Here is a 27,185-nt window from a genome sequence, read left to right on the forward strand (position 1 = left end):
AAAAATTCTATCATGCAATCATGGCTTCGTTTCTATCACCGAGGCCATGTTTTCTAGCTACCAATCCTTCTTCATTGTTTTCAACTTCCAAATTCCAATCACCATTAATTATCAATACATCTTGATTGCACGTTTGATCAATTTCAAACTGCAGAAGTTGGTTAAAATCTTCAACTTCTTCACCTGTGGTATTAATGGTTGGTATGTAAATATGAGAAATAGTCATATTAATTGGTCTTCCTTGTAGGTGTATGGATAACATCCTATCACTGACAGCGTCGTACCTCAGGGTAAATCTTGAAATGTTCTTTTTGACGATGAACGCGATCCCTTTCCTCCTCAAATTGTTATTCCTGGCATAGCAGACTGTGCAATTGATTCAAAATGACCAATACCAGTTCATTTCAGCTCACTAATACCTAGGATATTGATCTTTATGCATTCCATTTCATTTCTGACGACTTCCAATTTTCCTAGACTCATACTTCGTACATTCCATGTTCCGATTATTAACGGACATTTGTAGCTGTTTCAGAAACCCTGGTGGCACAGTGGTTAAGTACTACGGCTGCTAACCAAGAGGTCAGCAGTTCAAATCCGCCAGGTGCTCCTTGGAAACTCTATGGGGCAGTTCTACTCTGTTCTGTAGGGTCACTATGAGTCGGAATCAACTTGACGGCAGTCGGTTTTTTGGATTTGTAGCTGTTTCTTCTCAGTTTAAGTCCTGCCACATCAGCAAATGAAGGTCCCGAAAGCTTTACTCTCTCTACGTCATTAAGGTCGACTCTACTTTGAGGAGGCAGATCTTCCCCAGTCATATTTTGAGTGCCTTCCAGCCTGAGGGGCTCATCTCCCAACACTTTATCAGACAATGTTCTGCTATTCATAAGGTTTTCACAGTCCACTTTTTTCAGAAGTATATTGCCAGGTCCTTCTTCCCAGTATGTCTTAGTCTGGAAGCTCTACTGAAACCTGTCCACCAAGGGTGACCCTGCTGGTATTTGAAATACCAGTGGCAAGGCTTCCAGCATCACAGCAACATGCAAGCCACCTCAGTACGACAAACTGACAGACATATGGTAGAAGGCCTGCCTATCTACTTCCGAAAAAACAGCCACTGAAAGCCCTATGGAGCAGTTCCACTATGACACACATAAGCTCAGCTATCACCAGTTAGAGATGACTCAACGGCAACTTTTTTTCTTCTTTTATTCCAAAATCAATAATTGCTGTGCTCATAATTATGCACAGACTTGCATAGAGTGGCAAAAAATTGGAACCGCCTAACATGCTCATTCTCAGCTGAGGGCTCTGTGTTCTTTTTCAAGTTCTCACACAACAAATATCTTTTTCGGATGTGTACATTTTTGTCATATTTTCTTATATTTTCGTGTTTTTTTCTTGATGATTTTGGTGTTTAAAATGACCCCTAAGCACAGTGCTGAAGTGCTATCTAGTACTTCTAAGCTGAAGGAGGTAGTGATGTACCTTAAGGACAAAATACATATGTTAGATAAGCTTTGTTCAGGTATGAGTTATAGTGCCATTGGCCATGAGTTTAATATTAACGAATCAACAGTAAATATTAAAGGGCCTGTAGGCAGAAGTACACATAAAACAAGATTATATACTGATAAGTTGAGAAAATATCGTGACCAGAGGTTTGCAGGAAACTAATCCTATATTCCCCTAGAAGTGATGACTCAGTATTTGCTAATTCACTGTTTGCAGTGACTTTACAGAACATAACTGTTGTAAATAATGACAATTGATTGCATTTCTATTTGAAAAATCTCCCGATTTCAGAACCCAACATATTTCAACAACAACAAAAAAAAAATCAGTATTTGTGTTTTACTCACTTTACACTTGTGTTTGCCTAATCAGCATTTTAAATGCTGTGAATTTCTACTTTTCCTAGAGGGCAGGAAAAAAAAACTAAGGTAATTTAATCATAAGCATTCTTGTAAGAACAAGGCCAGGGGCCAACTATAGAACAGACCATCAACTGTTCATATGCAAGTTCAAGTTCAAGCGGAAGAAAATTAGAACAAGTACATGAGAGCCAAAGTATGGCCTTGAGTATGTCCCACCTGAATTTAAAGACCATCTCGAGGAAAGATTTGAGGTGATGAACACTAATGATCAAAGACCAGACGAGTTGTGGAATGACCGCAAGGACATCATACATGAAGAAAGCAAGAGGTCATTAAAAAGACAGGAAAGAAAGAAAAGAGAAAGACGGATGACAGAAGAGACTCTAAAAGTTGCTCTTGAAGGTTGAGCAGCTAAAACAAGCGATGAAGTAAAAGAGCTGAACAGAAGATTTCAAAGGGTGGATCAATTAGACGAATAAAATATTATAATGACATGTGCAAAGACCTGGAGTTAGAAAACCAAAAGGGGAGAACAGGCTTGGCCTTTCTCAAGCTGAAAGAACTGCAGAGAAATTTCAAGCCTTGAGTTGCAATACTGAAGGATTCTATGGGAAAAGTATTCAACGATGCAGGAAATTTCAAAAGAAGATGAACGGAATGCACAGGCACTATACCAAAAAGAACTGGTCAACATGCAACCATTTCAGGAAGGAGTATATGATCAGGAACCGATGGTACTGAAGGAAGAGGTTGAAGCTATACTGAAGGCATCGGTGAAAAACACGGCTCCAGGGATTGACGAAATACCAATTGAGATGTTTCAATAAACAAATGCAGCACTGGAAGTGTTCACTTGTCTATGCCGAGGAACCTGGAAGACAGCTACTCGGCCAACCAACTGGGAGAGATCCTTATTTGTACCCGTTCCAAAGAAAGGTGATCCAGCCAAATGTGGAAATTATCAAACAATATCATTAGTATCAAACACATGCAAAAGTTTGCTGAAGATCATTCAAAAGCAGCTGCACCAGTACACGGACAGGGAACCGCCAGAAATTCAAGGTGGATTCAGAAGAGGAAGCGGACAAGGGATATCACTGCTGATGTCAGATGGATCCTGGCTGAAAGCAGAGAATACCAGAAAGCTGTTTACCTGTGTCTTATTGACCATGCAAAGGCATTCTACTGTGTGGATCATAACAAATTATGGATAACACTGTGAAGGATGGAAATTCCAGAATACTTCATTATGCTCACGTGGAACCTGAATATAGATCAAGAGGCAGTCATTCAAACAGAAAAAGGTGATACACTGCATGGTTTAAAGTCAGGAAAAGTATGCACCAGGGTTGTATCCTTTCACCATACATACTCGATCTGTATGCTGAGTAAACAATTGGTCCAAGACACTGGACTATATGAAGAAGAACAGGGCATCAGGATTGGAGGTAGACTCATTAACAACCTGCGTTATGCAGATGACACAACCTTGCTTGCTGAAAGTGAACAGGACTTGAAGCACTTACTAATGAAGATCAAAGACCATAGCCTTCAGTAAGGATTACACCTCAACATAAAGAAAACAAAAATCCTCGCAACTGGACTAATGAGCAACAACTTAAATGAGCAACATCATGATAAATGGAAAAAAGACTGAAGTTGTCAAGGATCTCATTTCACTTGGATCCACAATCAACACCCATGAAACAGCAGTCAAGGAATCAAACAACCCATTGCATTGGGCAAATCTGCTGCAAAAGACCTCTTTAAAGTGTTAAAAAGCAAAGATGCCACCTTGAAGACTAATGTGCCTCTGACCCAAACCATGGTGTTTTCAATTGCCTCGTATACATACAAAAGCTAGACAATAAATAAGGGAGACGGAAGAAGAACTGACGCCTCTGAATCGTGGTGTTGGCAAAGAGTACCGAATATACCATGGACTGCCAAATGAACAAACAAATCTGTCTTGGAAGAAGTACAACCAAAATGTTCCTTAGAAGCAAGGATGGCGAGACCACGTCTCATATACTTCAGACACTTTATCAGGAGGGATCGGTCCCTGGAGAAGGACATCACGCTTGGTAAAGTAGAGGGTCAGCGATGATGAGATGGATCGACAAAGTAACTGCAACAATGGGCTCAAACACAACAATGACTGTGAGGATGGTGCAGGACCAGGAAGTGTTCTGTTGTGTAGTACAGAGGGTCACGATGAGTCGGAACTGACTTGATGGCACCTAACAACATTCTATTATCAGTATTTTTGTCCGCTTATGTGAATATAAGGCCTGTGACTCTTTGCTTTGTTGTGTTTTTGGTTTTGTTTGTGTGCATGGGTGTATATGTATGTGTATTTGATTTTGCTTTGGTTCTTGCAATCCAAATATACAGTCATACATTTAGCTATTATTGTCTTTATTTTTCGAGTACTTGACTTTAGTAATTGTTCTTACCTAAGAAAAAAAAGAATTAATTCAACAGTGGTGAATACCTGAACTTAAAGGAAACCAAATCAAATGATCTAATCCATTCAGTTCCTCAATTTGAAAGGGAATGTTTAACTCACTTTCATTGTTCGTGTTATGTTGGGGAAGCCCGACTGGTTGAAAAAAATCAAGACTTTTGACTTGATTTGATTTTCCAACGCAGACAGAACTTAGACAGTTTTAGAACATTTCAAGAATTAAATCTCAGTCAATAAAGGAAAGATTTTACTGACTGGCTTATACAGGTACAATTCTTTTTGAAAGGCTTAAAATAATGTGAAATATAGTCATTTGTCTTTAAGCTACTAATATTACATCAATAACTTGTTACAAAATTTAGTGCCTTCCACTTCATACACATTTACATATGTACTGGTTGGTTAGCAGGGGTGCGAAAGCAAGTGATTTTATCTTGTTCTTGTTCTTTTGCAAGAATAGTGGTTTTTAAAAGGAAACCATTTATATTATTTAACTATTTTGGAAATTCATTACTTTAGAAAGAAACCTTCCTTGAAATTAAAAATAAAGAGAGAGACGAGAGAAAGAAAAGACCAAAATGGATGTCAGAAGAGACTCTGAAACTTGCTCTTGAATGTAGAGTAGCTAAAGCAAATGGAAGAAATCACGAAGTAAAAGAGCTAAACAGAAGATTTCAAAGGGTGGCTTGAGAAGACAAAGTGTTATAAGGCAATGTACAAAGACCTGGAGTTAGAAAACCAAATGGGAAGAACACATTCAGCATTTCTCAAGCTTAAAGAACTCAAGAGAAAAATTCAAGCCTGAAGTTGCAATATTTAAGGATTCTATTAGCAAAATATTGAATGAGGCAGGGAGCATCAAAGATAAAAAGAATACACATAGTACCGAAAAGTTGATCGGCATTCAAATATTTCAGAAGGTAGCATATGATTAAGATCGAACTGTACTGAAGGATGAAGTCCAAGCTAAACTGAAGGCACTGGGGAAAAACAAGTCTACAGGAACTAATGGAATACCAAGTTAGATGGCTCCACAAATGGATGCAACGCTGGAAGCACTCACCCGTCTATGCCAAGACATTTGGAATACATGTACCTGGCCAACCCACTCAAAGAGATCCCTATTTGTGTCCATTTCAAAGAAAGGTGACTCAAGAGAATGTGGAAACTATTGAACAATATCATTAATATCACGAAAGAAAAAAAAAAAGACCAAACCTATTGCCATCAAGTTGATTCCAACTCATAGCAACCCTGTATGACAAAGCAAAGCTTCCCCCACAGGGTTTCCAAGGAGCAGCTGGTGGATTAAACTTCTGACATTTTGGTTAGCAGCCAAGTTCTTAACCACTGTGCTACTAGGACCCCACGTTAATATCACATGCAAGTAAAATGTTGCTAAAGATAATTCAAAAACATTTGCAGCAATCTATCAACAGGAAACTGCCAGAAATGCAAGCTAGATTCAGAAGGAGGCGTGGAATAGAGAGATATCATTGCCGATGTCTGGTGGACCTTGGTTGAAAGCAGAGAATACCAGAAAGATGTTTACATGTGTTTTATTCACTACACAAAGCCACTCGACTGTGTGGCTCATAACAAATTATGGATAACGTTACAAAGAATGGGAATTCCAAAACACTTAATTGTGCTCATCAGACCTGCACACAGACTAAGAGGCAGTTGCTCAAACAGAACAAGGGAATACTGCGTGGTTTAAAATCAGGAAGGGTGTGTGTCAGGGTTGTACCCTTTCACCATATTTATTCAATCTGTATGTTGAGCAAATAATCCGAGAATCCATACTATATGAAGAAGTACGCAGCAACAGGATTGGAGAAGACTCATTAACAACCCACAATAGGCAGATGACATGACCTTGTTTGCTGAATGTAAAGAGGGCTTGAAGTACTTACTGATGAAGATGAAAGACGCCAGTCTTTAGAATGAATTACACCTGAACATAAGGAAAACTCGCCAGCCATTCCACAGGAGAAAAGCCCTGGAGATCTGCTCCTGAAAAGATGACAGCCTAGGAAACCCTATGAGGCAGTTCTCTCTGTCCTACAGGACTGCTGTGAGTCAGAATCAACTCCACAGCACGCAGCAACATTCATTCATATTTTACACTGCTGATCTGCACACTGTAGGCCCCAATGAGGGATATACACACTGCTACAACTAGAAAAGGAGAGTAAGGTAGATGATGTAACTCTATGAGGGCTGCCAAAAGTAAGGAACAACAGCTGTTACCAGGTCCTAATAATTTCATGTCAGGGCTTGTGGACTTACTGTTGCCTGATATTTCCAAATATCTAGCTTTCAACCTAGACATCCCACGCTTCACGGGGGGACAGGAGTTGTTCACAACGATTAACATTTTCGAAATCTACGAATTTACTATTCTGTCAGAATGGAACATTTCAAAAAGGGCCATATGACTTTTCTCTTTCTAAAAAAGAGCAAAGGAACTAATTTTGTTCTAGGATTTTGAAATAACTTTTCAAGAAGAGAATTTCTAAGAAACTAGGAACACTAAAGTAAGGAATTCAGCAACTCTGAATGTAATATAGTACTCCTTTAAAAGCCCTGGTGGCGCAGTGGTTAAGTGATATGGCTGCTAACCAAAAGGTCGGCAGTTCAAATTCACCAATCGCTCCTTGGAAACCCTATGGGGCAGTTCTATTCTGTCCTATAGGGTCGCTATGGGTCAGAATCAACTCAAAGGCATTTTTCTTTTCCTGATAACTATTTTAATAAAATAGAATAGCTTTCAAATAAGTTTAGTACCTTTAAGGTCCTTACAAACTCTTTCATTAAAGACAGAGACAGCATAGGAAGTCACTATGGTCAAATAGCCCATTTGCCCTTCAACACCCAGGAGAGAAATCCTCTAGCTATGGAGGATGCAAATGTAACAGGGCAGGAGGAGAAGTGGGAGCAAACAGGCGATGTGCCCTGCTCTGTACTATCACTGACACTGCTATACTGGCCAATTTCAAATGGCCAACAGACACACAAATTCCCTGACAATTTAACAATCATCTTGACTCAGTATGAAACAGTCCTTTAAGTACAGTGTAGGGTCCCCCTCTACCAGCATCCATTAACATTCATCAGCTAAGCCATTTCCTAACAGGAAAAAAATAAACCTAGGAACCTCTTCTCTATAGATAATTGACGAAACTTTGTGAGAACCAGTGGTATAAAGGCCAAAAAGAAAGTTAGAGTCCTATGAAAAACATTTGGTCCATAACCCATTTTTTTTGATATGCTGAGGTTCCACCCTCCTTGAAAAACCTTAAGACTGAGAGATATTGTCTAAATATCTAAAATTCTGCCTTCTCCAGAAAATAAGAATATAAACAAAAAATAAATAATTTGAGAAATAATGTAATAATGTTTGCAGAACTCAACATACATGAATTTTAAAAACTTTTTGATCTAATTTGGTACATGTAAAGAATATAAGTAGCATATACATGTAGTGAGGAAGAAAAGCCTGGTGATTTTATTCCAAAACTCAACGAATGAAAACCCTAGGGATTACAATGAATCCAATCCATAACCGATAGTGAGGATGGTACAGGAGCAGGCACCATTTCATTCCATAAAACCATCACTCAAAGGAAGAACTAGGTGACAACTAACGCAGGATCTACCAGCGTGTTCACGTATTGTCCCACCTGCCTTCTGGAACTCAAAGTAATCACCACCATGAATTCTGTGTTTTATCATCACCATACTTCTTCTGTGTGAACGCATGTGAGTCACTACACGCATATGCATCCCTACACTATAAGCTGCTTAATTTTCCAAGCTTTTAGTTTTATAAAAATGGTACTGCTTTTAATTTGAAATTATATTTCAGTGTTTATCCATGTTATTACATGTGTATGTTATTCATTTATTTGCCATGCTGCCTACTATCCCACTGTACAAATACATCAAAACATAAATTTGGTTGTTTTCAACTTTTTGCCATTAACGATATTGCTATTAAAAAGTTTTTTTCTTGTTTCCCAGTATGTTCCTCTAGGATACACATGCAAAATTTTCTACAGAATACTGTATTTTCAAACTCCAAGTAGCAACCCATTCATTAGTAGGCCAAAATCAGGAATTTTTTTTAAAATTGTAATAAAACAGAAAATATCAAAATGCAATGCCAAAGAAAAAGGGTGTTACATTATAAACAGTTGACACTCAGCCATCCTACATGTTTACTGAGCAAAACTGTAAAAACAGGCATAAAGTTACCCCCCTAAAGTATTTAAAATCAATAAATAACTAAAAATTGATGTTAATTCTGACTCATGGCGACTCCAGGTATGTCAGAGTAGAACTGTGCTAAACAGGGATTTCAATGGCTGAATTTTTTAGAAGTAGATTCACCAGGCCTTTCTGCAGACCTCTAAATACATCCCCTCTAAAAAGAGAGCAGAAACCCTGGTGGCACAGTGGTTAAATGCTATGGCTGCTAACCAAAAGGTCAGCAGTTCGAATCCACCAGGCGCTCCTTTGAAACTCTATGGTACAGTTCTACTCTGTCTATAGGGTTGCTGTGAGTTGGAATGGACTCAATGGCAACAGGTTTGATTTTTTTTTTTTTTTTTGGGTAAAAAGAGAAATACTGAGTCTTATGGGATGTGGATGTTGAACCTTGTAAGGCAATGCCAAATTGCTTCCCTACAGGGCTATACCAATTTATATTCCCACTCTTGTTGTTAGTCCACTCACACTCCCGTTAGAAGTGTAGAAAGCTCCCATGCTGAAAAAACAAGACTAAAGGGGCTCACCATCCTGGGACAGGGACTGGAAGGCAGGGGGGATCAGGAAAGATGGTAGTAGGGAGCCCAGAGTTGAAAAGGGAGAGTGTTGACAAGTCATGGGGTTGTTAACCAATGTCATAGGACAATGTGTGTACTAGCTGTTGGATGAGAAACTAGTTTGTTTTGTAAACCTCAAACAACATTGCATTGGGCAAAAAAAGAAAAAGAAAAGTGTATAAAGCTTCCTAGTGATTCCCTTTCTCACTAATCCTTGGTATTATCAGATTTAAGGATTTTTCGTTAACCTGGTGAATGTAACACAGTGCTCAGTATGGTCTTAAGAGGCATTTCTGTGATGACTCATGTGGTTGATCATCTCTTCTTGAGTTTACTACCCATTCCTCTTTCCCCTCGTCTGAAATACTTATTTTCCACTTGTGTTCTTTTCCGACTGAAAAGACGTATGTATGCTTGTCTGTATTCATGTATGCGTGTATATATACAGCAATCTTTTATCAGCTATGTGTCTCAAGTATTTTCTATCAGTTTGTGGGTTTGTTGTTTTCCTACTTTCTTAAGTGTCTTAATGAACAAGTTTTTCTAATTTTAATTTGGTAGAATTTATCAATCTTTCCTTTTGTGTATTATATTTTGTGTTTTGATTAAGAAAATCTTCACTCCCTTAAGATCACGGAAGTTTTGGTTTCACTGTTGGCAACATCAACAAGCTCAGTGACCAACTTCTAAAGAAAGTTCCCACTCTGCCCTGAAAGTCAACTGAACATGAAGCTGAAGCTGAACACAGAAACAGGCAAGGGCCTTAGACAACACCCACACAGAATAAAAAGCAGCAGACAGGTGACTAAGTCAATAGCCATCCAAGAAATCAAAAACATTTTTTAAAATCTAGTCCTGAAATAATCATAACAAATCTATATACAATCTCAAAAAGGTTTAAATGGTTAAATTCTTCTAATCTTTCAAATAAATTATTTTTCAGTGTTTAACCTATTCCATAGCACAAAACCCAGTACCGCCGAGTCGGTTCCGACTCTGGGTTTATAGCACAAAAAATACTCTTCATCTCATTCTCTGAAGGTAATATAACCCTGATAGCAAACCAGAAAATGACGGCACAAAAAAGAAAATTAGAAAATGAATCTCATGTATAATAAAAACAAAATATTTTTTTAAAAAGAATCCAGCAGTGTATATTAGAAACAACTACCACCACTACCTACCACAATGAGCAAGTCAGGGCTCATTCTAGTAATACAGAGCCAGTTCAACATTAGCTGCTGCTGCTGTTAGGTGCCACAGAGTCGGGCCTAATTCATAGCAATCCTACGTACAACAAAATGAAACACTGCCCAGTCCCGTACCATCCTCACAACCATTGCTATGTTTGCACCCATTGTTGCAGCTGTCAGTCCGTCTTCTTCAGGGTGTCCCTCTTTTTTGCTGACCCTCTACTTTACGAAGCATGATGTTCTTCTCCAGGGACTGGTCCCTCCTGATAACATGTCCAAAGTACGTGAGACAAAGTCTCACCATCCTCACTACGAAGAAGCGTTTTGGTTGTACTTCTTCCGAGACAGATTTGTTTGTTCATTTGGCAGTTCATGGTATATTCAATATCCTTCACCAACACCATAATTCAAAGGGATCAATTCTTCTTCAGTCTTCCTTATTCATTGTCCAGCTTTCCCATGCACACTAAGTAATTAAAATACCATGGCTTGGGTGAGGCACATCCTTAGTCCTCAATGTGACATCTTTGCTTTTAAACACTTTAAAGAGGTCTTTAGCAGCAGATTTGCCCGATGTGACACGTCATTCAATTTTCTGACTACTGCTTCCATGGGCGCTGATTGTGGATCCAAGTAAAATGAAATCCTTGACAACTTCAATCTTTTCTCTGTTTATCATGGTGTTGTCGATTGGTCCAGTTGTGAGGATTTTTGTTTTCTTTATGTTGTGGAGTAATCCAAAATGAAGGCTGTGGTCTTTGACCTTCAAAGTAAGTGCTTCAAGTCCACTTCACTTTCAGCAAGCAAGGTTGTGTCATCTGCATAACACAGGTTGCTAATGAGTATTCCATCAATCCTGATGCTACGTTCTTCTTCATATAGTCCAGCTTCTTGGATTATTTATTCAGCATATGGACTGAATAAGTATGGTGAAAGGATACAGCCTTGCCACACAACTTTTTTGATTTTAAACCATATAACATCCCCTCGTTCTGATCGAATGGCTGCCTCTTCACCTATGTTCAGGTTCTGCATGAGCACAATTAAGTGTTTTGCAATTCCCATTCTTCGTGATGTTATCCATAATTTGTTATGATCCACACAGTAGAATGCTTTTGCATAGTCAATAAAACCCAGGTAAACACCTTTCTGCTATTCTCTGCTTTCAGCCAAGATCCACCTGACATCAGCAATGCTTTCCTCATTCCACGTCTTCTTCTGAATTCGATTTAAATTTCTGGTATTTCTCTGTTAAGGTATGGTTGCCACCATTTTTTAATCACCTTTAACAAAATTTTGCTCTCATATGATATTAACGTTATCATATCCAAGCCAAATTTTGCTAAAGATCATATGTTGTTCGACAATTTCCACATTCTGTTGAATCACCTTTCCTTGGAAGGGGCACGAATAAGGATCTCTCCCAGTCACCTCGCGAGGCAGCTGTCTTCCAAATGTCTTAACATAGGTAAGTGAGCACTCCCAGCGCTGCATTCCTTTGTGGAAGCAGCTCAACTGGGATTCAGTCAGTTCCTGGAGACTTGTTATTCACCAATACCTTCAGTGAAGCTTGGACGTCTTCCTGCAGTACCATTGATTCTTGATCATACGGATGAACGTTGATTGATCCTTTTTGGTACAATGACTCTGTTTATTCCTTCAATCTTCTTTTGAGGCTTCCTGCTCATTCAAATTTTTGTCCAAAATAAAAAAAAAAATTTTTTTTTTGTCCATAGGTCCTCTGATATTACAACTTGAGGCTTGAATTTTTTTCTTGAGTTTTTTCATCTTGAGAAATGGCAAGTATGTTCTCCCCTTTCAGTTTTCTAACTTCAAGGCTTTGCACATGGCATTATAATACTTTATTTTGTCTTGCTGAGCCACGTTTTGAAATCTTCTGTTTACCTCTTTTCTTCCATTTGTTTTAGCTATACTAGTTCAAGAGCAAGTTTCAGAGACTCTTCTGACATCCATTTTGGTCTTTTCTTTCTTTTCTGCCTTTTTAATGACCTCTTCCTTCCTTCACGTATGATGTCAACCCACAACTCTTACGCCCTTTGACCATTAGTGTTCAATGCATAAAATCTATTCTTGAAATGGGGTCTAAATTCAGGTGGGACAGACTCACCACAGTACTTTGGCCCTCATGGACTTGGTTTAATTAGTAAACTTGTTTTTGTTAGTAATTCTATTAATACAATTTAATTTACAAAGGCTAAACAAGACAAATTATAAGATCCTCTTGACATATTAAAGGAAAAAAAAGCATTTGATAAACTTCAACACTTATTCCTAATTAAAAATAATAGCAAACTCCTAGCAAGTTGACATAGAAAACTCTCCTAAACTTGATAACTGGCAAAAAATTACAGCCATTCACCAAAGTCAAAAGAAAGATAAGGATGAACACTCCCATCTCAACAAATTAATTTTGCACTGAGGGCCTTAGTTAGTCGATGTGAAAAAATATGAAAAATATTAAGATTAAAATGTTGGGAAAAGAAAACATAAACACTTCAATATAATGAACTTTTCATATGGAAAGCAAAAGAAAATTGAGAAAGAAAAATAACACAAGTAACTAGTAAGCTGGCTTGACGCAAAATAAGCACATCAAATTTAGTAACTTTCCTACAGACCTACAATAATCAGGCTGAAACAGAAATGGGAAAAAAAAGACTCCATTCAAGGGACCAAACACTACAAAATAGCTAAGAATAAATTTGAAGGAAAAGAAAATACAAGATGAAGACCAGTGTGAAGAAAACTATAAAGCTTTCTTGAAGGACATTAAAAAAATGAATGACGACGCTCACCCACAAAATGAAAACCATGCACACCATAGATAAAAAGATATAATAAGTATGTCACTCCAATCAGAGTTCTAAAAGAGTACTTTTTTCCCCTTTGTTTAAAAAAACAAATTTTAAATTCATTTGGAAGAATTGATACATGAGAATTGCCAAAAAAATTGTTCAAGGAAAAAACAGAAAAGAATAATGAACAATACGTAGTACCCTCTAGATACCAAATTTTTTTAATTTACTCTAAAGCTGCAGAAATTCAATTAGGGTGGTGCATTAAGAGACAATATCTGCAACATATTTAACAAGCATAGATTTAATTTAAAAAAAATGCCTCTTAAGTAAATAAAAAAAAACCTAAACCCACTGCTATTGAGTCAAATCTGACTCATAGTGACCCTATGTGCCTTTTAAATAAGTAGTTATTAGATAATTCTATAGAAAGGAGGAGAGAAGATATGAAAAGACCATTTACGGAAGTAAAAGGCAAGTCTAATTTGCAAAGATAAAATATCTTCCAAGCATTTGGGGAAATGCAAATTAAAATGCTGACAAACATACTTTTTACCCTGGCAAAACTTAAAAACTAACAACATTAAATGCTGGGAGGAGTATGAGAAAACAGAGGCTCTTATATAATTGATGGGAATATAAAATACCACAATCCTTTTGAAATACAATCTTACAGGAGTTATTAAAATGTGAATCTTAAAACTGTAACTCCATGTTTAAGAACTTATCCTATAAACACACATGCTTAGATAGGAGCATAAACCAAAACCAAACCCATTGCCATCAAGTTGATTCCAATTCATAGCAACTCTATACGACAGGGTAGAACTGCCCCATTGGGTTTCCAAGGAGTGCCTGATGGATATACGACAGGGTAGAACTGCCCCATTGGGTTTCCAAGGAGTGCCTGATGGATATACGACAGGGTAGAACTGCCCCATTGGGTTTCCAAGGAGTGCCTGATGGATTTGAACTGTCAACCCTTTGGTTACCAGCTATAGCACTGAACCACAGTCACTGCTTAATTATAAATAGAAACAAGAGCAGGAAAAAAAAAAAAACACAAAAACTAAACCAACGAAACCCAAAACCTAAATGCCCACCAATAAAAAAATAAATTTAAAAATTTGGATAAGACTATGTTATAGATCACTGTGTAACAGTAAATTGATATCTCTTGACATGTCAAAATTCCCACAATTTAATTCTAAGTATATAGTATGATCCTATTCATATAGAAGAAAATTCAAATCTGTAAATACATGTTTGTGTGTACAGTTATTCAAGTATTTTAAGTAAATACTTATGCCAATTACATCCTATTTTCTAATAAAAATCTCCATATGCCATGTTACCATACATAGGAGGCATACACCTAAATATACTCTGTTTTAAAACAACCAGCTATGAGGCACGACTGTCTCATTACATAAACATTTTGGTCAAAGTTTACGTATCAAGATGGTGTACAGCTTTTTAGAAGCGACATTTAAGGTCCTCTTCAGCATGGTGAAATAAGAATTTAAACTGTGCTCACCTATGTCATTGACCACGGCTCTTACTCTGGAGACAAAAGGACCAACTTCACTGGGATGCATTTTGACTCTTTCCTTAAGGTCAGCACCTGCAAAGTATTTTACATATAAATATAATCTAGTCACAAACAACATTCCAAGTCAGAAAATGGAAAACTTACTTGTGAAAGATTCATATATAACTTAAAGATCAACTGAATTCACCTGTTAAAGGAATTATATTACCTAAGTTTTCCTTTTCTCTGAACTATCAACACGAAATATCTGTTCATAAATTAAACATACTCTTAAAACAGCGGTTCTCAAACTTTTTGGCCTCCCTTTACACTCTTGAGCAAGAGGTTTAGTTTGTGTGGATTATGTCTAACGATGGTTTCTGTATTAGAAGCCAAAACTACTTGTCTATTCTGCCCCAAGCAATCTACAGACAGAACGCAATCCCGAGGGAAACAAATCACCGACTTCCTACGGAAGGGCAAGAGGCCTCAGGTAAGTAAGGCATTACTGAAAAAGGAAAACAAACTGGGAGGCCTCACACTACCTGATTTTAGAACATGTTATACTGCCACAGTAGGCAAAACAGCCTGGTACAACAACAGATACATGGACCAATGGAACAGAACTGAGAATCCAGACATAAATCCATCCACATTTGAACAGTTAATATTTGACAAAGTCCCCAAAACAGTTAAATGGGGAAAAGAAAATCTTTTCAACAAATGGTGCCGGCATAACTGGATATCCATCTGCAAAAAAGTAAAACAAGATCCATACCTCACTCCATGCACAAAAACTAACTCAAAATGGATCAAAGACCTAAATATAAAATCTAAAACAATAAAGATCATGGAAGAAAAAATAGGAACAACGCTAGGGGCCCTAATACACGCCATGAACAGTATACAAAACGTTACTAGAACTGCACAATCAGCAAAAGAGAAATTAGATAATGGGGAGCTCCTAAAAGTCAAACACCTATGCTCATCCAAAGACTTCACCAAAAGAGTAAAAAGATTACCTACAGAGACTGGGAAAAAGTTTTCAGCTATGACATTTCTGATCAGCAGCTGATCTCTAAAATCTACATGTTACTGCAAAAACCCAACAACAAAAAGACAAATAACCCAATTAAAAAATGGGCAAAGGATATGAACATGCACGTCACTAAAGAACACATTCAGGCAGCTAACAGATACATGAGGAAATGCTCACAATCATTAGCCATTAGAGAAATACAAATCAAAACTACAATGAGATTCCATGTCACTCCAACAAGGCTGGCATTAATCCAAAAAACATAAAATAATAAATGTTGCAGAGGTTGTCGAGAGACTGGAACACTTATACACCGCTGGTGGGAATATAAAATGGTACAACCACTTTGGAAATCGCTTTGGCGCTTCCTTAAAAAGCTGGAAATAGAACTACCTTACGATCCAGCAATCCCACTCCTTGGAATGTATCCTACAGAAGTAAGACCTGACACACAAACAGATAGATCCACACCCATGTTCACTGTAGCACTATTTACAATACCAAAAAGATGGAAGCAACCAAGGTGCCCATCAACGGATGAATGGGTAAATAAATTGTGGTATATTCACACAATGGGATACTATGCATCAGTAAAGAACAATGATGAATCTGTGAAACATTTCATAACATGGAGGAACCGGGATGGCATTATGCTGAGCGAAATTAGTTGCAAAAGGACAAATATTGTATGAGACCACTATTATAAGACATCGAGAAATAGTTTAAACAGAGAAGAAAATATTCTTTGATGGTTAGGAGATGGGTGGAGGAAGGAAGGCGGTATTCACTAATTAGATAGTAGACAAAAACTAATTTAGGTGAAAGGAAGGACAACACGCAATACAGGAGAGGTCAGCACAACTGGACTAAACTAAAAGCAAAGAAGTTTCCTGAATAAACCAAACACTTCAAAAGCCAGCAGAGCAGGGATGGGGTTTTGGGGACCATGGTTTCAGGGGACATCTAGGTCAACAGGCATAATAAAAACTATTAAGAAACATTCTGCATCCCATTTTGGAGAGTGGCGTCTAGGGTCTTAAATGTTAGCAAGTGGCCGTCTAAGATGCAACAATTGGTCTCAATCCACATGGAGCAAAGGAGAATGAAGAATACCAAAGACACAAGGTAAGTACGAGCCCAGGAGTCAGAACGGGCCACAAAAATCAGAGATTACATCAGTCTGAGACCAGAAGAACTAGATGGTGCCCAGCTACAACCAATGACTGCCATGACAGGGAGCACAAAAGACAAGCCCCGAAGGAGCACGAGAGCAGTGGGATGAAGACCTCCAATTCTTATAAAAAGACCAGACTTAATGGTCTGACTGAAGACTAGAGGGACCCTGGAGGTCATGGTCCCCAGACCTTCTTTTAGCCCAAGACAGGAACCATTCCCAAAGCCAACTCTTCAGACAGGGATTGGACTGGACTATAAGACAGAAAATGATACTGGCGAGGAGTGGGCTTCTTGGATCAAGTAGACACATGAGACTATGTGTGCAGCGCCTGTCTGTAGGGGGGATGTGAAGGCTGAGGGGGACAGAAGCTGGCTGAATGGACACGGAAACACAGGGTGGAGAGAAGGAATGTGCTGTCTCATTAGGGGGGGAGCAACTAGGAGTATATAGCAAGGTGTATGTAAGGCTTTGTAAGAGAGACTGACTTGATTTGTAAACTTTCACTTAAAGCACAATAAAAATGTAAAAAGAAAAAAGATACACACTTTGAGATTCACTATATGAATCTTGTAAAAGCAACTGTCTTTCATTTTAAAAAATAAGTGTTCAAGGGTTAAAAAAAAAGAAAAAACAAACTGAAACTAAGAAATTCTTAAAATATTTATTCACTCAAAAATAACAAACCCATTAATGTTAAGAGAAACCACTACAGATTGGTGCCACTATCTGCAAAGGCTTTTATCCCACACTGCTTTTGCCAACAGTGCAAACGTCAACACAGTGAAAAGGGCAATGTCTTAGTGTTACGAAAATCATTTTTTTACTTCAGGGATGCCTGCCTTCAAGACTGCAGACCATATATGAGATTCACTGGCTTTAAAGCATATACAAACTGGCAATTTCATAATTACGACTTCATCACAGCATCACAACTTCTGAACAGAGAAAAAAAAAATTTAACATATGAATTCCCTAGGGGATCATTTGCTTTTATGACTCAACAAAGACATTTGTTTTGATAAAAATTAAACCTATCTGAAAAAAAGGAGATCTTTTTTTAAATTAAATACAGCAAAATATAACTATGGTATAGTAATATATATACTATATACAAAAAACTTATGGTACATATATAGAAGCTTTACAGATGTGGAAATCCTATGGGTCACTTTTTTCTACTCTGTCCTGTAGGGTCACTATGAGTCGGAATCGACTCAAAGGCAACGGGTTTGTTTTTTTCGGTTTTTGGTTTTTGGTTTTGTTTTGCTTTAAGCTTATACTCAGCTATTTAATCTCTAATTTAGCCTATAATAAATTATTTTATATATATATATATTTGCTACACAAGTACTTGCTAGGACTGGAGCATCAACAATTTCACACAATTCTAGTAGGAGTAAAAACTGAAGTTGAAAAAGCACATATTCTGTAATTCATGAATAGTTCAGTACATGTACTCTAGAAAATCTCTGAAACAAGGCAATACGTACAATACCATTCACTGCAGCATTTATAAAAGAGCAAAAAATTAGGAGTAACCTAAATATCCAAAACAGAGAATGGATAAACCTGGGGTATATGTATACAACAGATACATAAAAAAAATACATACGTACACATGTAGCATGAAAATAAATGAATTCAGAGTATAAACATAGATAAATTTCACAAACAATGCTGAAGGAAAAATATAACCGCAGAAGGACATACAGGCTAACAACACTTATATATATTTGACAAAATAAGAACGCTGTTAAGGGGTATAAAACATGCTCTGAAATGATACACACCCAATCCAAGTTGGCTATCTCTGGGGAAAGGGAAAAAGACGTGTGATTGGCAATAGGTACAAGAGGACTTCAATTTTATTTATAATACTTTAATTGCTTAAGTTGTGTGGGTACTATTGCAATAGTCTTTCAAGTTTTTATATGTCTGATACATGTCTTCATGGTTAATTTTTTTTTTCTATGAAGAATTCAAATTTGGCAAGAGAGTCAGTAAGGCCCCCAAATTTTAAAATAGTAGGGTGCATTTAAGAGCTGTAAAAAAAGGACTCAAATCACTTCCGTTTAGAAGTGAGAGTATAATTTTAAATTGAGAATGCAAGATTTTACCTAGCAAATGTTGATTATTACATGTTGATTACTAAAAGTAGCTACATGTAGTGAAATATGGGGGAAGAAAAGTGATGAAGAAAGGAATGAAGAGGAACCCAAGCAATGAAGGGAAGCAGGCCTGAAGGACAAGGACGGGGAGAGGGGCTCTGGACCAGGTCCTGAAGTAGCCCGCCCCTTTAGCTGTAGCCTGATTTCCAAGAACTCCTGCAGCCTCAGGGTGGGGGACACCCATCACCCTGCCCTGACTCTACATCTAGTGCTTCAGTGCAGCACTTCCAAACGTTTTTTTTTTTAACTTCACAGCATACTTTGAAAATTTGTAATATCCTTTTTTTTTTTTTAACTTTGGAAAAATACGCTGATATATCAAACATTCTGAACCTAAAAATACCATTTCACTTCCATTCTTTCTGAGGCTGCAATTTTTTTATTTGATAGTATCCAAAGTTTTCTTTGAGGCCTAGTATTTCTCTGTTCTATTACTTTTTTAAATTGAATCCTTTAATTCCATGACCACTAACCTCAAGTGAGCCCTTATGCTGCCTGGAAGCCTACTGTATTTCCCCAGTCAAATCATTCTTCCCTCTCCCCTCACTTGATACTAACTTACTAACAAACAGAAATGTTCAGAGGAGAAATGCCACCAATAAAAAAAAATACTCATGATCAAATCCATATACTCCACCCTCCCTCTGTTACTGTGGCCCAACTGATTCATGACCAGACACAGCAACACTGTAGTGTATTTCCCTTCTCTGTAGCATGCATTGGCATGCTACAACTTTAGTTGGTCTCCATTGTCCTCAGCCAGCTATCTTATGTATTTCACCCAGTATTTGGTGGACTAACTGGTCTGATACAAGCTATTCCATCATAGTTGGCCATGACAGTCCAATCAAGCTTTTTAAAGATGGATAGTATTACAACATCCTTGTATGCTGATGGCAATGGTTCTGTAAAGAGGGATAGTAGTGATAATACCAGCCAGAGAAGGGATAACTGCTGAAAAGATGTCCTTGAATAGACAAGAAGGGATTAATTCTCGTGCACAGTGAACGGGCTGGAAACAGGCCGAATGCCACCACTTTTCCCCCCACAAAGCATGTGATGAGGCGCACACTGTGGAGGCTAAAAAGCCTAGAAGAAGGCGGCAGCTCAGAACTCTCAGCAGTCTCATGGAGCTAAGGAGATAAATACTGGAGTTCAGGGCTACTGAGTCAGCCAACCAAACCCACTACCGTCGAGTTGGTTTCGACTCATAGCGACCCTATAGGACAGAGTAGAACTGCCCCATAGGGTTTCCAAGAGGCAGCTCGTGGATTTGAACTGCCAATCTTTTGGTTAGCACCCAAGCTCTTAACCACTGCACCACTAGGGCTCCCACATACCCAAGAGAAATGCATAACATGTACTCCAAAAAACATGAAGATACTCACAGGCGTGTTATTCCTAATATCCAGAAACTACAACACCGCAAACACCCACCAACAATGGAATGGACAGACCGTAGGGCATTCCTACAATAAAAATGACTGTAGTTCTCCTACAAGCAGCCATTAAGAACTGAATCTCACAAATATTCTGAGTAGAAGATGCCAAACTTAAAAGAGTATATGCTGCATAAAGTTGGAAAAGAAGCGAAATTAGTGTTTGATGACAGAAGTCAGATTATTCCCCATATCTTTAGGAGAGGTTGTTAATGACTGGGAGGGAGGGGTGACTGGCATACTGAGTAATGTTCTATTTATTAATGTGGGTACAGGCAACACAGGTGGGTTAACTTTGTAGAAATTTACTGAATTACCCACTTGTGTGCAATTTTCTTTCTGTAAGTACATTATTTCAACGAAAATTTTCCATTAAAAAAAAATCCCTGCCTCCATGTCCCCTACCCACTCAAACTTCAACAAATTTTTCTCCTCCTTTTCAAAGCCAAAATGCCTTAAAAGGGATGGCCTTTCCATCTCCCACCGTGTCATCTTACACTCTGCCACTAGGCAAGAGGGACCAAAAGACAGACAATGAAAAATAAACATAATAAATACCTTACATACAAGATGGTGTGATGGATTGGACTGTGTCCTCCAAGAATACGTTTACCAACTAGACTAGGCCATGATTCCCAGTATTGTGTGACTGTCCACCATTTTGTCATCCAATGTGTTGTAAATCCTATCTCTATGATGTTGATGAGGTGGGATTAGTGGCACTCATGTTAATGAGGCAGGACTCAATCTACACGACTGGATTGTGTCTTTTCAGATATAAAAGAGAAAAGTGAGCAGAGACACAAGGACCTCATACCACCAAAAAAGCAGCACTGGGAGCAGAGCATGCCATCTGGACCCAGTTCCTGCATGGAGATGCTCCTAGTCCAGGGGAACATTGATGACAAGGACTTTCCTACAGAGCCAACAGAAACAGAAAGCCTTCCCCCCGGAGCTGGCGCCCTGAATTTGGACTTCTAGCATCCTAGACTGTGGCAGAATAAACTTCTGTTTGATAAGGCCATCCACTTGTAGTATTTCCGTTACAGCAGCACTAGATGACTCAGACAGACGGTAATCTTTTTTTGGGGAAAAAGAGAACACAAAGGGTGTATCTAGAGTGCAAGGGGGATGAAGGGTATGGACCATGTTACACGTAAATATTAAAATACAGTATTAAACAACATTAAATGGGATCACAAAGGTCTCAGTCAGAACTTACAATAAAATTGAATAAAAGCCCTGTATTTTGTATGTTTCAACTAACATATTTGTCTCTAAGTCATTCTAAGTGAACTTCAAATCTCCTGTTACATATTTGTAATTACATGTATTGTTTTGTCAGTAGCTAACACAGAATTTCATCCTAAGTACATGAAGTTAATATAGTCACAATTTTAAGAAACTATTACCCTCTATAATGGCCCTGTTAAAATTTTTGGGCTTACTATTATTTAACATAAATTCCTTCTTTTAAATGTGTTTTAGAATTATTAATTAAATTTCTACTTATTTATATTTGTATTGGGCTAGTCCAGTGCGACTTTAGAAAAGTTATGGGAAACAATGGGACTATCCTTTGTTGTAAAATCCAGGATGTCTAGCGTCTGTTGCCCCTCCTAACAAAATGTCAGTAAAGCCCCCCAAACATTGTGACAACCAAAACTGTCCCCCAAAATTCTATCTGTTCCCAGTGAGTTTTACCATTTCCCTTGAGACCTAATGCCTTAAGCCAATGGTCTTCAACTATTTTTGTCCCTATTACTGCTAAAAAAACAAAAACCAAACCTGTTGCCATGGAGTCGATGCCAATGCATAATGACCTACAGGACAGAGCAGAACTGCCCCATAGGGTTTCTAAGGAGAGGCTGGTGGATTCGAACTGCCAACGTTCTGGTTGACAGCCACAGCACCTAACCACTGCCCCATTACTGCTAAAAGAATTTTTAAAAACAATGTGCTCCCTGAATACATGATGTTTTTAATGCTAACATCTAACTATTTTTATCATACACTTAAATGGTTGCAAGGATATAATTTCTGGTGCACTGTAAACACTGATGTTTTAAAATAAAACTCGCATATCATTGTCAATGTATCCAGTGGAATCTACACACCAGTGATTTTTCAAAATCATCCATTCAAAAACGTAGAAACTCTTCCCTAAAAATAAGAAATCTCTCATCTCATTTTGTATTTCCATTTCACTTTCACATGCTTTTTCCCGAGATAACAGGTGTTTATGCTTGAAAAGTTTTACTGATCACCCTGTCATTATTTCTTTGTGATAAAATATGTATATAAATAATCTTAATTTTTACTAAATTCCCTGTAACTATCCAGTACAGCGAAACCTGTGAGAGCCAGAACTCGACAGGACTGCCTTGGTTTTCCGGGTCTCACAAGTTTTCCACCTTTGATAGGGTGCAATCTCACCACTTTTCTATCACTCTCTACTGGTGCAAAATAATGGAATTTTCCTTCTCTGACAGGTTTCTGTCTTACACAGGTTCTGAATCTCACAGGTTTTACTGTACTAAATTTAAGGTTTTTCTTCTGGATTGAATTTTTATTACAAGTATTATTAGCACAGAGCCGATCAAAGCATAAATAATTACAAATCTGATTAACTACTAAATATTAAAAGTAAACGTTCATTAGAAATTTGTCTTGAGACAGATGGGACTTCCTCGTTATTTCCTATATCCATGCATGAAAATCTTTTATTGCTAAAATGAGGCAGAGTTCATCGTCAATTTTACTTATGCTGAGACAACTTTTCACATGAACAAGAAGTATTATGGCAATGTCGCTCAATTCTTTCAACCTCTTCAAAGCTGTAACTGTTGAAAATCATATAATAATCAAGAAATATTTAATAACTCCCTGACAACTCTTTTAAGTTGCCTTTAAATTATGTTACAGCAAAAAACTGAAAACTGCCAGAATAAGAAAAGAATCCCAGTTAAGTTTTCAACATTAATATTTTAAAATGTCCCTGTTTCGGCAATTCAGAGTTTTTTCCCCGCCCTGGAACAATGAAGCAGAGTAAGATCAAGGACGACTTTCTGTTGCAAAAGGCAGGAAGAGAACTATAAAAGGGAAGGTAGAAAAGAACAATCGTAACCTGCAGATCAGCCTGAATGGATTCACTGAAGCTGCGGATCAGGTACTGATTCCTTTCTGACCAGAGCGTACCTCCTAAACCCGTAACCACCCATTGCCGTAGAGCCGATTCGGACTCAGAGCGGCCCTATGTACTCCCAGACACCCAGAAATATCCCTGCACCAGTCTGTGGGCCAGCATTCTTGGTAATTTCCTTTGGAGTTTAATTCCTGGGACATATGGAATGTCAATGATGACCTTTAAAAGCTAATACCACATTATTTTCCAAAGTGGTTCCACTTAAATAACCCCCACCAGCGCCTGAGTGCACGGCCCCACATCATCACCAGCACATTCCACTGCACACTGACTAAACAGGTCAATCTAGTAGCTGTGAAACGGAGTTTTAAGTTACATTTCCCTCTGCAGTAAAAAGATGAAATGCTTCACAAATTCGTAAGGTGTTACCGTGCAGTGATCAAACCCATCTTTTCAGTATTGCTACAGTTTTTGTTCATGTGCCAATTCACGCACCCATGCTTTCTTGCTCTCACTCCAATCAGGCTTTTATTCCCTTCATTCGACCCAAACATCATGTCAAGATACCCAATGATTTCCGTGCTGCTAAATCTGCATCTTAACCTGCAAGCAGCGATGGTTGGAGCTGATTCTCCCTGTGCTCCTGAGACATTTCCACCTGTGATCAGGAGACGAGTCTGTTTTCCTTTTCTGTACGGCTCTTCTATGGTTATATCAAGGTTTCCCTAGTCATAAAAGGAGCTGGGACAGGGTCTCCCCTTTTCTAGTTTCTGGAAGAATTTACGTAAAAGTGGATTTGTTCCATGAACAGATGGGTAGAGCGTTCCTCTAAAGTCATGGTAGCCAGGTGCTTTCTGTGTGGGAAGGTTTTTAACTATTGATTCATTCTCTATAAACCAAAAAACCAAACCCACCGCTGCCGAGTCGACAGAGTACAACTGCCCCATAGAGTTTCCAAGGAGTGGTTGGTGAATTCAAACTGCTGACCTTTTTTGGTTAGCAGCTGTAGCACTTAACCACTATGCCACCAGGGTTTCCTCATTCTCCATAGTGTTCTCAAATTACTCAAGTTTTCTATTTAAGATGGTTTTGATTAAATTATATTTTCTACTAATTTATTCATTCCATCTAAAATTTCAAATTCATTGGCATAAAGTTGTTCTTAATATTATCGTACCAGCTTAGTCTCTGGAATTTATAGACACAGACTCCTTTAATATTGTGTATTTGCTCCCCCATCCTTGACTGATGATGCCAGAAGAATGATTATTAGACTTTTTCAAGGAAGCAACTTTGGGCTTCATTACCCTTACTATTGTAACTGTGTTTTTTAAGTCATTAGTTTATGCTCATCTTCATTTCCTTCCATTTGTCTATTCTGTAGTTATTTTTGTAACTTCTTAAGTTGAATGCTTAGTTTATTAATTTTGAGCCTTTCTTTAAGTACCACTTTAGCTATATCACACAACTTTTAAAGTATTTCTGTTAACATTTAGTTCTGAGTATTTTCTACTTACTATTAAGAGTCCTTTGTTAGCTGCAAGTTATTTAGAAGTGATTTTGAATTTCCAAATGTAGGGGATATTTCGTAGTTACCTTTTTGTAAATGACCCCTAACTTAACTGCCTGTGGTAAGAGAATGTGCTCTAATGACCGCAGTCCTCTGAAATCTGTGCAGGTTTTATGTCCTAACAGATGGCCAATTTTCATAAATACTCCACGTGTGCTTGAAACACAACATAGTCACCAACCACTGAGGGCAATGTTCCATTTAAGTACATTACATTAACCCTCAGTACACAGGAAAAACAGTCAAAATCATTCATCATCTGGATCCAGTGGACCCTTTTTATATTTAGAGATCACTTTACAAATAATTTGTATAGAAAAAATAAAAGGATAATTTTTAAAAGCTTTATTAGAAATTTTTATAAAAATTTAAACATAGCAAATTCATATTTTTATATTTTTCTGGTATGTGCATTTATGTTTATATAATCACCTCTACACACACACACACACACACACACACACACACCTGAAATGGAGTATATCTTTTGAATGAAACTGTTCATCAACTGGCATGCACCAACCTGGAACATATAGTCTTACAAATATCAATTTTAGATTTCAAATACATCTCTAACTAATTCTAGCTTATCATGACTTCTGGTTCTTCGTCACACATGCACTGTGGAAAAGCAAAGCTTTTAAACACCCTGATGGCTCATAATTTGAGAAGACAGCCATATTCTTCGCTCCGTAACTGCAAAATGCTTTCTATTTTTAGATTTAAGTCAGTCAGAATAATCAAGTCGATAATTTGTTACTTCTGCCATCTATCTCCTTCCTAGCACTTTTGTATACACACCTGCCTTCAATGTTTTCCACTTACAAGTTATAATCAAGTAAATGTTTATGAATAAATACTACATGAAAAGCAAAAATACTGTCACACATCCTTGTAGCAAAATGGGATGGTCCAGGTTCTTGTCACAAAATACTGCATTGCAAAATTCTTCCTGATGAATGACAGGATGTGAATTCCATTCCTCCTTTTTGTAAACCACAGAAATATGTTGTTCACTCATCGATTCCCGAGTTTGAGAAAATTCACACAGGATACTGTCAGCACTGATTAATTTCACCACCATCATTAGGGCCTAGAGTACTTGCTGTCTCTTTGCATTCATTGTATTATCTATCTAATAACCATGAAACGTCTCCCTCTATCACTCTTCTTGTCTTTGCCATTATAAGTTGAAAATGAAATATTCTGAATTCTCAACTGTGTGCAAACAAAGCTAAAAGAAAGACCACAAATATAATATCGCCAGACTTCTTTTATATCTTCTTAAAAGAAGACACAAGTCTTTGGACAATATAGTAAGAAAACTGAAAGGTGACATACTAGTAATGATTTGACTACTGTATCATCCTTCTAGGCGATTCTATCATTCTTCCATTTTCTTATTTTAGCTCTTTTTTAACATAGTTGGGAATAATTGAGGAATAATGATAAAATCACTCATTGGATGAGGAAATTACCAGAATGTTTTAAGACAGGGATATATGCAATAAGATCCCGTAATTTATCTTAGATTCATAAAAGAATCCAGTGGATCCATATGGCCATCAGAGAAACGCAAATCGAAACCACAGTGAGGTACCATTTAACTCTCACTACTGGTGGCACAGTGGTTAAGAGTTCAGCGGCTCCTTACCAAAAGTTCCGGCAATTGCAAGGGAGGACAAATTTTTTTCTATTTTTTTTTTTAAATACTGTATTTTCTGTTCTTCAGACCTCTAAAAAAAATCAAAAGTCATGAAATATCAATCTATACAAGAGAACTGTTCAAAAAAGAACTACAGAAACTAAAAATGGGTCCAGTGGGCTCTGATGGTATAAAGGTTAAGCTTGTTAACTGGCTTATTCAAAATCTTCCACAGCAACGACTTTTTCCTGTTTAATCTATTAATTACTGAGAAAGGTGTGATAAAAAC

General features: G+C 37.7%; 1 protein-coding gene across 14 annotated transcripts in view; it reads right to left on the reverse strand.

The window, feature by feature from the left end:
• AUH (AU RNA binding methylglutaconyl-CoA hydratase) overlaps positions 1 to 27,185 on the reverse strand; it is a 215,820-nt gene that overhangs the window by 144,285 nt on the left and 44,350 nt on the right. For 13 of the 14 annotated variants that reach the window (XR_010322917.1, XM_064291037.1, XM_010599969.2 and 10 more), the window contains one exon: positions 14,720 to 14,806. The exons of the other annotated variant lie outside the window; for it this stretch is intronic. Coding sequence is in view for 12 of the 13 variants with exons in the window: in XM_064291037.1 (XP_064147107.1) it covers positions 14,720 to 14,806 (87 nt within the window). In the remaining variant the exon portion in view is untranslated. The remainder of the gene's footprint in view (positions 1 to 14,719; positions 14,807 to 27,185) is intronic. 14 annotated transcript variants of the gene reach the window in all.

The sequence above is a fragment of the Loxodonta africana genome, chromosome 9, assembly GCF_030014295.1.
Source record: "Loxodonta africana isolate mLoxAfr1 chromosome 9, mLoxAfr1.hap2, whole genome shotgun sequence".
Lineage (NCBI taxonomy): Eukaryota > Metazoa > Chordata > Mammalia > Proboscidea > Elephantidae > Loxodonta > Loxodonta africana.